Source organism: Podarcis melisellensis, assembly GCF_964234715.1.
Source record: "Podarcis melisellensis genome assembly, chromosome: 4".
NCBI classification, from domain to species: Eukaryota; Metazoa; Chordata; class Lepidosauria; order Squamata; family Lacertidae; genus Podarcis; species Podarcis melisellensis.
The window spans coordinates 104,785,662-104,798,126 of record NC_138531.1 but is presented as its reverse complement, the minus strand read 5'-3'; the positions used below and the strand labels follow the sequence as shown (position 1 = coordinate 104,798,126).

At 46.6% G+C, this 12,465-nt stretch overlaps 1 protein-coding gene across 8 annotated transcripts in view; it reads left to right on the top strand.

The window, feature by feature from the left end:
* LOC309369076 (uncharacterized protein) overlaps window positions 1–12,465 on the top strand; it is a 205,244-nt gene that overhangs the window by 121,058 nt on the left and 71,721 nt on the right. For 2 of the 8 annotated variants that reach the window (XM_081909681.1, XM_081909682.1), the window contains exon 1: window positions 11,503–11,846. The exons of 5 other annotated variants lie outside the window; for them this stretch is intronic. In XM_081909681.1, the coding sequence (XP_081765807.1) occupies window positions 11,649–11,846 (198 nt within the window). In that variant the 5' untranslated portion in view covers window positions 11,503–11,648. Of the gene's footprint in view, window positions 1–11,502; window positions 11,847–12,465 lie in introns of those variants that run through there. One more of the 8 variants, XM_081909679.1, reaches the window with a different exon arrangement.

Sequence of the window (12,465 nt, the reverse complement as noted above, 5' to 3'; positions counted from 1 at the left end):
TCCCATGGAGTGAACCAAGTTTTTTCATTCTGCAGCTGTAATAATGTGACACCAAGATGGAATTGTTGACTCTATTAATTGGCTTTATTGCTGGGTTGCTTCTGACTAACTAAATATTTATATAAATATATATTGTTGCTGTTTAGTCGTGTCTGACTCTTCGTGACCCCGTGGACCAGAGCACACCAGGCACTCCTGTCTTCCGCTGCCTCCCGCAGTTTGGTCAAACTCATGATGGTAGCTTCGAGAAAACTGTCCCACCATCTCGTCCTCTGCTGTCCCCTTCTCCTTGTGCCCTCCATCTTTCGCAACCTCAGGCTCTTTTCCAGGGAGTCTTCTCTTCTCATGAGGTGTAAGGGGTGAGGGTGCTGATAAGCTAGTAAAGAAACACTGCGGGCTTCGCGCCATCTCTTCACAAGATTTATTGTTCAGCTCCAAAGCCATTTACGAGAGATCAAACACATACATCCGTACTCCTCACACTCTGTTATTTGCAGTGCTTTCCAAGGCCCATTTGACTTCACTCTCCAGGATGTCTGGCTCAAGGTCAGCAACCACACTTCCTGGGGTGTATGAGACATCCATATCTTTCTGGTATAATTCCTCTGTGTATTCTTGCCAGCTCTTCTTGATGTCTTCTGTTTCTGTTAGGTCCTTACCACTTTTGTCCGTTATTATGGCAATCTTTGAACGAAATGTTCCTTTCATATCTCCAATTTTCTTGAACAGATCTCTGGTTCTTCCCATTCTGTTGTTTTCCTCTATTTCTTTGCATTGCTCGTTTAAGAAGGCCTTCTTATCTCTCCTTGCTATTTTTTGGAAATCTGCATTCAATTTCCTGTATCTTTCTCTATCTCCCTTGCATTTTGCTTGCCTTCTCTCCCCCGCTATTTGTAAGGCCTCATTGGACAGCCACTTTGCTTTCTTGCATTTCCTTTTCATTGGGATGGTTTTCGTTGCTGCCTCCTGTATAATGTTGCGAGCCTCCATCCATAGTTCTTCAGGCACTCTGTCCACCAAATCTAAATCCTTAAACCTGTTCTTCACTTCCACTGTGTATTCATAAGGGATTTGACTTAGATTGTATCTTACGGGCCCAGTGGTTTTTCCTACTTTCTTCAGTTTAAGCCTGAATTTACACATTATTCAGAGCCACATAAATCGGCGGGACGAATCAACGCAATCTGGACAACAAAGGATTTATTAAATAATATTACAAAAGCAGAAATTCATCCAAGGACAATTTCAGATCACAGAGCGGTCTGGGTTAACTTTAAAGGAAAAGAAGAAAAGGTTAAAAGGTGGCAACTTAATGAGAGTATGCTAAACGATGAAAAAAGTGTACAGAAGGCCAAGCACATCTTAGAATAATATTTTAAGTTCAGTTACAGATAGGTAGCCATGTTGGTCTGCCATAGTCAAAACAAAAAAAATTCCTTCCAGTAGCACCTTAAAGACCAACTAAGTCAGTTATTGGTATGAGCTTTCGTGTGCATGCCCACGAAAGAAGAAGTGTGCATGCACATGAAAGCTCATACCAAGAACTGACTTAGTTGGTCTTTAAGGTGCTACTGGAAGGAATTTTTTTTGTTTTATTTTAAGTTCAGTTTAAATCAAGATCTAGAGACGGTTTGGGATGCGGGTAAAGCCGTCATAAGAGGCTTCTTTATCCAACAAAACACATTCCAAAGGAAAATAAAGGAGGAGAAGAAAATGGAGATATGGGAGATTAGAAAAAAGGAAAGGATCCTTTTCCAAAAACCAGATGATGAACTAATTAAGCAAAGTATAAAAATTTTACAGACGCAATTCTCCATGATAATAAATGAAGAGATAGAATAGAAGATAAAATGGTTGAGACATAGAAATTTTGAGTTTGCAAATAAACCTGGCAAACCTTTGGCCTGGCAATTAAAGAAGAAAAAGGAAGATAGAATTATCAATAAAATTAAAATTGAAGACAAATGGATTCAAGAACCGAAGGAAATTAGTAAAAACTTTGCTAGTTTTTTCGGAAAACTATATAAGAAGGTCCAGAGACTCTAGAAAAAATTATTGATTATTTGAGCAAAAATAAACTACCAATAATACCTAAGGAAAAAACTGAAATCTTGAACTCACCAATAACAGCTATGGAGGTGCAACAAGCTATACAGAGATCAAAATTAGGAAAGACACCGGGCCCAGATGGTCTACCAGCTAATTACTATAAAAAGTTAGAACAAGCATTATTTCTTCCCATGAAAGACCTAATGAATAATATTTTGGCAAATGGAAAGCTACCAAAAACCTGGAAGGACAGCTTTATTACTCTTATCCACAAACAGGGAACAGATGCCTCAAACACGGCCAATTACAGACCCATTGCACTGCTAAATAACGATTACAAGATATTCGCAGACATTCTTGCAAATAGATTAAAAATGGTGCTGAAAGAGATAATTCATAAAGATCAAACTGGATTTCTTCCCGGATGATTTATGCAATCCAATATTAGATGTGTGATTAATGTGTTAGAATATTTGGATATTAAAATTGATAAACCAGCAGCTATTATGTTGGTGGACGCTGAAAAAGCTTTTGATAATGTGTCCTGGAAGTTTATGAAAAAATTAATGGAAGAAATCGGACTGGGAGAAAATATTTGTAAAGGAATAAATGCCATCTATTCAGAACAATATGCAAAATTGATCATCAACGGAAGAATTACTGAGGAGTGCAAAATAAACAAGGGAACCAGATAGGGCTGCCCACTGTCACCACTGATATTTATCTTGGTGATGGAAGTCTTGAACAATCAGATAAGAAAGGATCAGCTTGTTAAAGGCATCACTCTGGGAAACAAAACATATAAAATTAAAGCTTTTGCGGACGATTTACTTGTTATGACTGAAAACCCTAAAGAAAGTCTGAAAAGAGTGCTGGAATTGATTAAAGAATTTGGAGAAGTGGCAGGCTTCAAGCTGAATATAACAAAAACAAAAATGCTTGTTAAAAATGTAACCACAGAAGAAAAGGACAATTTAGAAAAACTATTGGGCCTGAAAATCTCCTCAAAAGCGAAATACCTGGGTATTTGAATCACCCCCAAGAACATAAACTTATTTCAGGATAATTACACCAAAACTTGGTTAGAGATTAGAAAAAACTTTGTAACCTGGAGTGAACTAAAATTAACATTTCTGGGTAGGATTTCCATTATAAAGATGAATGTGCTTCCAAAATTAATCTTTTTATTTCAAATGATTCTGATACTGGGTGAAGCAGGTTGTCTCAAGATATGGCAAAGAGAAATTTCCAAATTCTTGTAGGAAGGGAAGAAACCTAGGATTAAACACCTGATCTTAATAGACATAAAAGAGAGAGGAGGCTTTTCCCTACCCGATCTAAAACTTTACTACGAGGCAGCCTGTTTCACCTGGCTAAAAGATTGGTGCACATTGCAGGATCTGGACCTCCTGGACCTGGAAGGTTTTGACAACCATTGGGGATGGCACGCCTACCTAATATATGGAAAAGCGAAAATTCATTAAAACCATATAATAAGAAAGTCACTCTTTGCTGTATGTGAAAAATATAAAGACCTGATGGAGCCTAAAGTCCCGTGGTGGACTTCTCCAATAGAAGCCGTAGCAGTAAAACGGAAAAATACTCAGGAAAGCTGGCCAACATATAAAATACTTCTAAAAAACGAAGATAACCAAATAAAATTTTAAAACTTTGAGGAAATAAGAGACCACATTTCAGACTGGTTCCAATACCATCAGTTATTTGAAAAATTTAAATCTGACAAACAAAAGGGGTTCTCAACAGAAATTTCCCGATTCGAATCTGATCTTGTAAATTCTAAAAGAAAAACTCTTTCCAAAACTTACCGACTCCTCCTTGACTGGACAGTCAAGGAGGAGGAAGTAACAGTGGCAATGGTGAGGTGGTCCCAGGATTTTGGCCACTCAATAACCATGGCCCAATGGGAAAATTTATGGATGATCAATTGGAAATTCACAAATTGTTACATGATTAGAGAGAACTTTCAAAAAATGCAACATCGATGGTATCTAACACCATGGAAGCTTTCAAAAATGTATAAAAATGTATCAAGTAATTGTTGGAGATGCGGAGACCCAGGAACATTCTACCATATGTGGTGGATATGTAGGAAAATACAGGTATTCTGGGAGAGTATACATGCAGAACTGCAAAAAAAAATGCTAAAGATCTCTTTCAATAAAAAACCAGAGGCCTACCTCCTGGGAATAACAGATTTGGATATTCCACAAAAGAGGAAGGGTATCTTTTTATATGCGACGGCGGCAGCAAGAGTTTTGATCGCAGCAAAATGGAAGAGTAATGAAAGCCCCTCTATTCAAGATTGGATCCAAAAGCTGACAGAATATGCTGAATTAGATGGTTTATCAGAAAAAATAAAGAATAAATCAAAACAGGAATTTGTTTCTATATGGGAGGTTTTTAAAGAATATCTGAAAAATAAATATAGTAGTTTAAATTATGTTGCAGCATTCGGGGAACTTCAGTAATAGTTGCAAGGTAGATATAATAAATTAGATTTAATGAGAATAAGTTTAATTATGAAAAAAAATGTGCATTGGCAATAAGTAATATGAATTTGAAGTATGGAATAGACGGGAGGTTGGGTACCATTAATGATGCAAATTCTGCGAACACCATTTTCTGTCATACAACCCCAGATCATCACACTATCTATGGGAACAACCCTTCAGGCTCTTTCCAGTATGACACTTCGGCCCCCACCCTGGGGTGAGAGCATGCATTAGCAGAGTTTAGCGATATCGGACTGTGCAGGATTGTAGCATCGAGAATTTTATTTACAGCAGAGAAAACATAGAAACAGGGCCATCTCCTCTAAGTCAAAAGAGAAGGACAAAGAGAGGAAGTAAAACCATCCTAATTTCCGTTCCCATACACCCAACAGCAAGGAATGTAAATATAGGATCATAGGACCCTGCAATGGGAGAATGAAAATACTAACACCAACTGGGTGTTTCACGGTCGGTGTAATGCAAGTAGGATGTAAATCTTCTCCCATTCTCCTCATGCATTTCATGCCCTCACTACCAAGCAAGGAGATTTGGGTCTCATCACTCCAAATAACACTTTCCCATTGTTCGCTGTCCAGTTACCATGGGTTTTAGCCCATGCTTAATCTTTCCAACCTTGGCTTGAGAATTTTGCGCTAGGATGAGAACGGAAATCATTTGCCAGCAGTGAAGCGGCAGCAAGAGACCACATTCATGAAAGCATGCCTATAGTTAAGAACAGTTTTGAGTTAAAAACAGACCTTCGTAACTAGAGGTACCACTGTATATCAAACAAAGCCACATTTAACAACCCATGTGAATCTAAAAATAAATGTTGGATATTGATAAACAAAAAAAGGTATTGAACACACACCCAACTCCCTTGAGTTCTTCTCCATTTCTTCCTGAGGCTCTAATCCCTTTTTGTCTCCATTGCAGATTGTGATGAATTGGAAATCGAGAACAAGGGTGACCACAACAAAATTCCCAAAAAGGAGAAGCCACATCAAAATTTGGAGTGTGGAGAAAGCTGCAGTCAGAGCTCCCACTCCACTTCCCAACAAAGAATTCACACAGGAGAGAGACCCTATCAGTGTGTGGAATGCGGAAAGACTTTCAAGAGGAGCTCACATCTTACTTCCCATCAAAAAATTCATATGAGTGAGAAACCATATCAGTGTGTGGAATGTGGAAAAAGCTTCAGTCACAGCGACATTCTCACTAAGCATCAGAGAATTCATACAGGGGGGAAACCCTATCAGTGCATCGAATGTGGAAAGAACTTCAGGAGGAGCTCCCATCTCATTTCCCATCAAAAGATTCATACAGGGGAGAAACCCTATCAGTGTGTGGAATGTGGAAAGAGCTTCAGTCAGAGCCACAGTCTCACTTTCCACCAAAGAATTCATACAGGTGAGAAACCCTATCAATGTGTGGAATGTGGAAAGAGCTTCACTCATAGCTCCTCTCTGACTTCCCATCAGAGAATTCATGCAGGGGAGAAACCCTATCAGTGCATGGAATGTGGAAAGAGCTTCAGTCAGAGCTCCCATCTCACTGCGCATCAAAGAATTCATACAGGGGAGAAACCACATCAGTGTGTGGAATGTGGAAAGAGCTTCAGTCACAGTCACAGTCTCACTTTCCATCAAAGAATTCATACGGGAGAGAAACCCTATCAGTGTATGCAATGTGGAAAGAGCTTCAATAAGAACTCCAATCTCACTTCCCATCAAATAATTCATACGGGAGAGAAACCCTATCAGTGTCTGGAATGTGGAAAGAGCTTCAGGAAGAACTTCACTCTTACCTCCCATCAAAGAATTCATACAGGGGAGAAACCCTATCAGTGTGTGGAATGTGGAAAGAGCTTCAGTCAGAGCTCCCATCTCACCAGGCATCAGAGAATTCATACATAGTTTGGAAAAATCCTTCAGTATAGCTTTAGACATCAGGCTAATATGCACCTTTTTAAGTAGACTTTGGCTGATTGACATCTAATGTCCTTTTAAAATGTTGGGAGGGGGGTTACAGATGTGTATTTTTTGTTTTTATTTTGTCTTTTTATGTCGTAACCGTCCTTAGACCTGGGGTGTAGGGATTAGGAGCCAACTCTTTGAGACCGACGGTTCTTTGTCCCCCCCCCATATTTGAAGGGGCACCCACCCAGTTGATAGGCATTGCCATTCCAATGGCACGCATGCATCATGTGATTGATTGTGCAAGGTGGGCCTTACCTGATCCCCCCACCAATATTTCATTTCAGTCGGCACTGCTGGGTAGGGTGGTATTCAATTTAAATGCATGATTCACCTTCCTTTGCACATGTTTCAACTTGTCAATATCCTTATTTATAATCATTTTTAAAATTTATGTGCCCTTCGTCTGAGGATTTCACAATATAAACATACAGGACGAAAGCATGGCTTTCTCAAAAACAAGTCAAGCCAGATAAATCTCTCCTCCCCTTCTTTTGGATGGAGTTAAAATCTTTGTTGATCAGGGGACAGCTGTGGAAATAGTTCATCTTGATTTCAATAAGGCTTTTGACAAAGTCCCCTGTGATATTTATGTGAGGAAGCTGGTAAAATGTCGGCTGAACAAGGTAACTGTTAGGTGGATTTTGCTGACGTAACCTGAACAGTACTCCTTCATGGTTCCTCACCCTCCTGGGGAAAAGTGACAAGTGGGGTGCTGCAACACATACCTGGTGCCGGTGGACTTGACCCAATCCTGTCAGCAGTTGCTGGTGGATGAGGCCACCATTGAGGCACAGATGATTGTAAAGCACGGGCACGTTCCGGGTCAAGCAACAGCAATTCGGCATCAACGTGGCGCTAGGCATCTTCCAGAATCTAATGGACTCTCTCCTCAAAGGGGTTCCCGGTGTCACTCCCTTCTTCAATGATGTGTTGGTTGCTGGGTCCATGCCGGAGGAGTTCAGGGTCAGCGTCCTGCGCTGTTTCCAGACTGCTGGGCTCAAGATGAAGTGGGAAAAGTGTCGACTAGGAGTGCCCCAGGTGGACTTTCTTGGATTTACGATGGATGCAGACGGGGTCCACCCGACCGGGAACAAGGTGCAGGCCATTTGCAACACCCTGGCACCTAAGGGTAAGGCCGAACTCCAGGCTGCCTTGGTACTAATGAAGAAGGAAGGCATGGTAAAAGTTCAAAAGGCGGCGGTAGCGGAACCCCTACACAGGCTCCTAGACAAGCAGCCCTTGTGGGTGTGGGGGCAGTGCCAGGAGTCCACATTCCAGGCAGTCAAGGACTTGCTCATCTTGAACTTGGTCCTGGCGCACTTTGACGAGAGGCTGCTGGTGGTGCTGGCATGCAACGTCTCGCCCTATGGCATTGGTGCCATCCAGGGGCACCAACTTTCAGATGCAAGAGAAGTGCTGGTGGCGTACTTTTCCCAGATCCTCACCGCAGCTGAGCAGAACTACTCGCAAATTGACAAGGAGGGTCTCGCAATCGTGAAGGGAGTAAATTGTTTTCATGATTTCATGCGCGGGTGCCCTTTATTGTGGTGACTGACCACAAGCCGCTGCTCGGCCTGTTCGTCCCTGAGAAGCAGACCCCCCCCCCCAAGTACTGGCCCCCCACATTGATTTTCCTTGCTAACTACCAGTATGCACTGGTCCATCAGCCCAGGAAGGCGATGGGCTACGTGGATGCCCTCAGCCGGCTACCACTACCATAGACCAAACCCAACCCAGTGCCCGCCCAAGAGGTCATGAACCTGGAGCTGCTTCCCAATCAGGTGCAGGAACTAGCGTGCCACTCCAAGAAAGATAGGGTCATCTCCCAGGTCCTGGACTGGGTGTGGCAAGAATGGCCCAGTAACAGCCGAGGTCCGGGGCTACACGACCCGCAAACAAAAACTGTTGGCCCACAGGTGATGCCTGTTATGTGGGAGGAGGGTGGTAGTTCCCCAGCCACTCCGCCAAAAATTCCTCACAGCCATACATGAGAGACACCCAGGGTTAGTGAGAATGAAGGCCCTTGCCAGGAGTTACGTGTAGTGGCCCGGGATCAACGGGGAGAGATAGAGGCCTGGGTTCAATACTGCCAGACCTGCCAGGAGTCCCACCTGGATCCCCTCAGGGCCCCCATCCATTCCTGGGAGTCCACCCAAGAGCCATGGTCCTGCTTGCACATGTACTTCGCTGGGCCCTTCCAGGGAAAAACATCCTTCGTAGTGGTGGACTCCAACACCAAATGACTGGAGGTCACCCTGGAATGGTTCCATTTCTATGGCTGTGGTCATCTGGGTACTACGTAGGCTGTTCATGACCCATGGGCTTTTCCTCGTCTCAGACAACAGAACTGCATTCACGTCAGAGGAGTTCCAGACTTTCACAGTGCAAAATGCCACCCGCCACGTCTGCTTGCCACCGTTCCACCCAGCCACCAGCAGCAAAGCAGAGCGCACAGTGCAGAGCACCAAAGATACCTGAGACCACCAAGAGCAAGTGTGGTGTAGTGGTTAAGAGTGGTAGATTCGTAATCTGGGGAATCGGGTTTGCTTCTCCGCTTCTCCACCTGCAGCTGCTGGGTGACCTTGGGCCAGTCTCCTGAAGGGGAGAGATAAAGCGGGATATCAAATCCAAACTCCTCTTCATCTTCTTCTCTGCTGCATGACGCAAGGGGGCTGGGAGTACCACCTCACCACATTCCTTCTAGCTCAGCACAGCAACCCCAGCACAACAACCGGCCAGAGCCCAACGGAACGATTAAAGGCCGGCACCTCACAATAAGACTTGACCACCTTCACCCCAACAGAGCTCAGGACGAGGCAGCGGCGGGGGGTAGCATGGACCCCTGGACCCAGTGTACACAAAGAATTTCAGGGCAGGCCGTCATGGGTAACTGCCACAGTCAGCAGGGCGACTTGCCCCATGTATTATGAGGTGCTAACGTGCAGGGGGGTGGGCAATGCTGACACCACCACTGTGGTGAGCTACAGCGACCATTCCTGAGAGAAAACCGGGAGGAGGGCCGGACAGAAGGGTCCCAAGGGGGCAGCTGGGCATTGAGGCCCATAGAGCAGGAGGAGTGGGCAGGGGAGGCAGAACCACTATGCACAGAGATGACCCCTAGGCTGAGCGGCCACAGGAACCAGAGTTGTGACTGAGTGGGCCGGCTGTGCCAGACCAAATGGCCCTGAGCATCCAGCAGCTCTGGAACATGAGCTGAGGCAGAACCAGAACCCCCAACCAAGGGACACCCCAGGCATCAACTTAGACGTAGGCAACCAGCATACATTGAGGACAATGAATGCAAACCTCCTGTATGTACTGAGCTTGGATCCTAGAACAATATGCAGGTAGGATCCAGAAGTCAGCAACCTGATTGGCCTGTAGGAACAGTCCATTCAGGCTCTAGGAGGGGACATGAATCAGCCAATCACGTGGGACCCATTGTATAAATAATGTATATATAGCCAGAGGTTTGGGGGAAAATTCATTCACTGTGTACTAGGAGCTGAAATAAAGAGCATGAAATCAATACTCAGAGTATATTTCACCCTTTGGGGGGGGAGCTCAAGCAGTGGGGAGATTGCAAGGCCTGCCGGGGCAGTTGGTTGCTGGGACAGACAGCATAGCCAGGGCTGAGTCTGGGGTGTAAAAGGTAAAGGGAGCCCTGACTGTAAGGTCCAGTTGTGGACGGCTCTGGAGTTGCGGCGCTCGTCTTGCTTTATTGGCAGAGGGAGCCGGCGTACAGCTTCCGGGTCATGTGGCCACATGACTAAGCCGCTTCTGGCGAACCAGAGCAGCACACAGAAATGCCGTTTACCTTCCCGCCTGGAGCGGTACATATTTATCTACTTGCACTTTGACGTGCTTTTGAACTGCTAGGTTGGCAGGAGCAGGAACCGAGCAACGAGAGCTCACCGTGGGGTTTCGAACCACCAAACTTCTGATCGGCTCTGTAGTTTTAGACTACAGTGCCATCTGCGTCCCTCAATCTGGGGTGTAAAGGTAAAGGCAACCCACGTCCCTCACAACTCCACCAGAGGGCCAGGGCCTCTCTTTGATTGGCTACCCTACAAGAGAGGGATGGAGGGAAAATAAAGAGGGCCATTTCTGAGGGGATTTTTAGAAAGGGCTGGATTTGAGATGGGAGAGAGGGAAGGTTGGGAGAAGATGGGGATGAGGAGAGGGGGGAGGCAGGGAGGGAGAAGTGGCTCTGATCTGAGTGGATCCTCCGCTCTGAGGAGAATATCTATGGAGCCAGAGGAAGGAGCCTCACAGCTGAGATGGGGAGACCATGTTGAGGGTCTGGAGGGAGTGAAGCTGGAGGGAGAAGCTGTGGGAAGACTCTCTTCTTCTGGGGTCTCCTTCCAGTCAGGAGGAGAGAGATCTCGTAGGAAAAGGAGATTCCTGAGTCCGTGGCAAGGGCTGAGAGGATCCCCTGGGTCTGGCATACAAAGGAAAATACCTCAGGGGAACCGAGGAAAAGTGGCCCCTCGCTGTGAAGGAAGCTGGGCTGCGTCAAAAGCACCTCACGGAAAGACCCCTCATAACTAAGGGAGGGGATGAGAGAGAAGCCGCAGAAAGGGAGTTCAGCCTTTCACCACCTATTCTGGAAACCTGAACATCTCCCTGAAGCGCAGCAACTGAACTGGAGGGAAGCTGTGCCTGCAGAGCCGTGTTGAATCCCGAGACCTTCAGGTCCACCATCTGCTTTCCCGGGTGTGAGAGGACCTTTTCCTCTCTGCTTTTGGGCGGGACGGGCGTGTCTGCTGATTGGGCAGGCGACTGTGGACTCGGCTGCCTATTGGCTGGGAGGGCGAGGAGGCGGCTGCTTCGCTGATCCGGCAGTTGAGAGGCAGCTTGGGCCAAAGCGCTTCCAAATAGCCCGAGAAAGGCGGCCTGTGTCTCCGCTGGCCGGCTGCCCTGAGGAAGACGAGCTGCTCCTCCTCCTCCGGGCTCGCCACAAGCCCTTCAAGGCGGCGACTGCGAGAAGATGGGGCTGCAGGCCAAGGCAGGGAGGTGCTCAGGGCCCAGCCAAGAGGAGAGCCGGGCAGGGGCCTCGCCAGGGGGGCAGCTGGCCCTCCACAGCCATCGCAAATAACAGGAAATCATGGAAATCTGCCAGGCTGCAGGCGTGGGTGGACTCGGCATTGCAAGGGTTAAAGGGAACCGAGCTGCCTTCCTAGAGAGGCCAGGAAGTGGACGGTGGGGGGAGGTCCTCCAGAGCCAAGGCCCCTCCCTCCCCAGTCCTTACCTCCTTTGGGGTCTCTCCTGCAAGGGCTGCCTTGCTCTCCCCTCCTGGGATCTGGTGAGTCTCCTCTCTCTCTCGGATCTGGTGAGTCTCTCCCCTCTCTCTGGGATCTGGTGGGGGTCCCAGGGCTGCAGCAGGGGAGGGGGCCTGGGGGGCCTGATCTGCTCCTGCAGGGGGGGGACCCCAAGTCAGGGAGGAGGAGAGGGTCCTGCCAGGGAGGGGCCAGGTCTGCAACGCTCTCCTTCCTGCAGATCAGAGGATCCCAAACTCATTTGGCCTTCCGCCCCCCCCCTTTCAGAAAAACAATGACTCACGGGGAGGGAGGGAAAGGTGGGAAAGAGAGGCCAGGAATAAGGAGAGTGATCCCAGCCCATAGTTTTGATTCCTGCATTGCGGACTAGTTTCCCAGTGTCTCCCAGGGCATCTCCCCACGGAGGCCACTGCAGCAATCCCCTCGCACCCAGAGCAGGGCATCCCAGGACCACATCCTCTCTGCCCCAAAGGGATTGGTGCTGGCAAAGCAGCCGGAAATGGGCGCTGCTCCTCACTGAGCCTCCAGGGACCTGGGCATCAATGACTGTGCGTGTGTTAAGCCATCTAAGAGAATAATAAATTTCCTGCCCTTCACCCGAAGCTTCAAGGGAGATGTCTTTGGCTCCACCCACTTGGCCCTTGT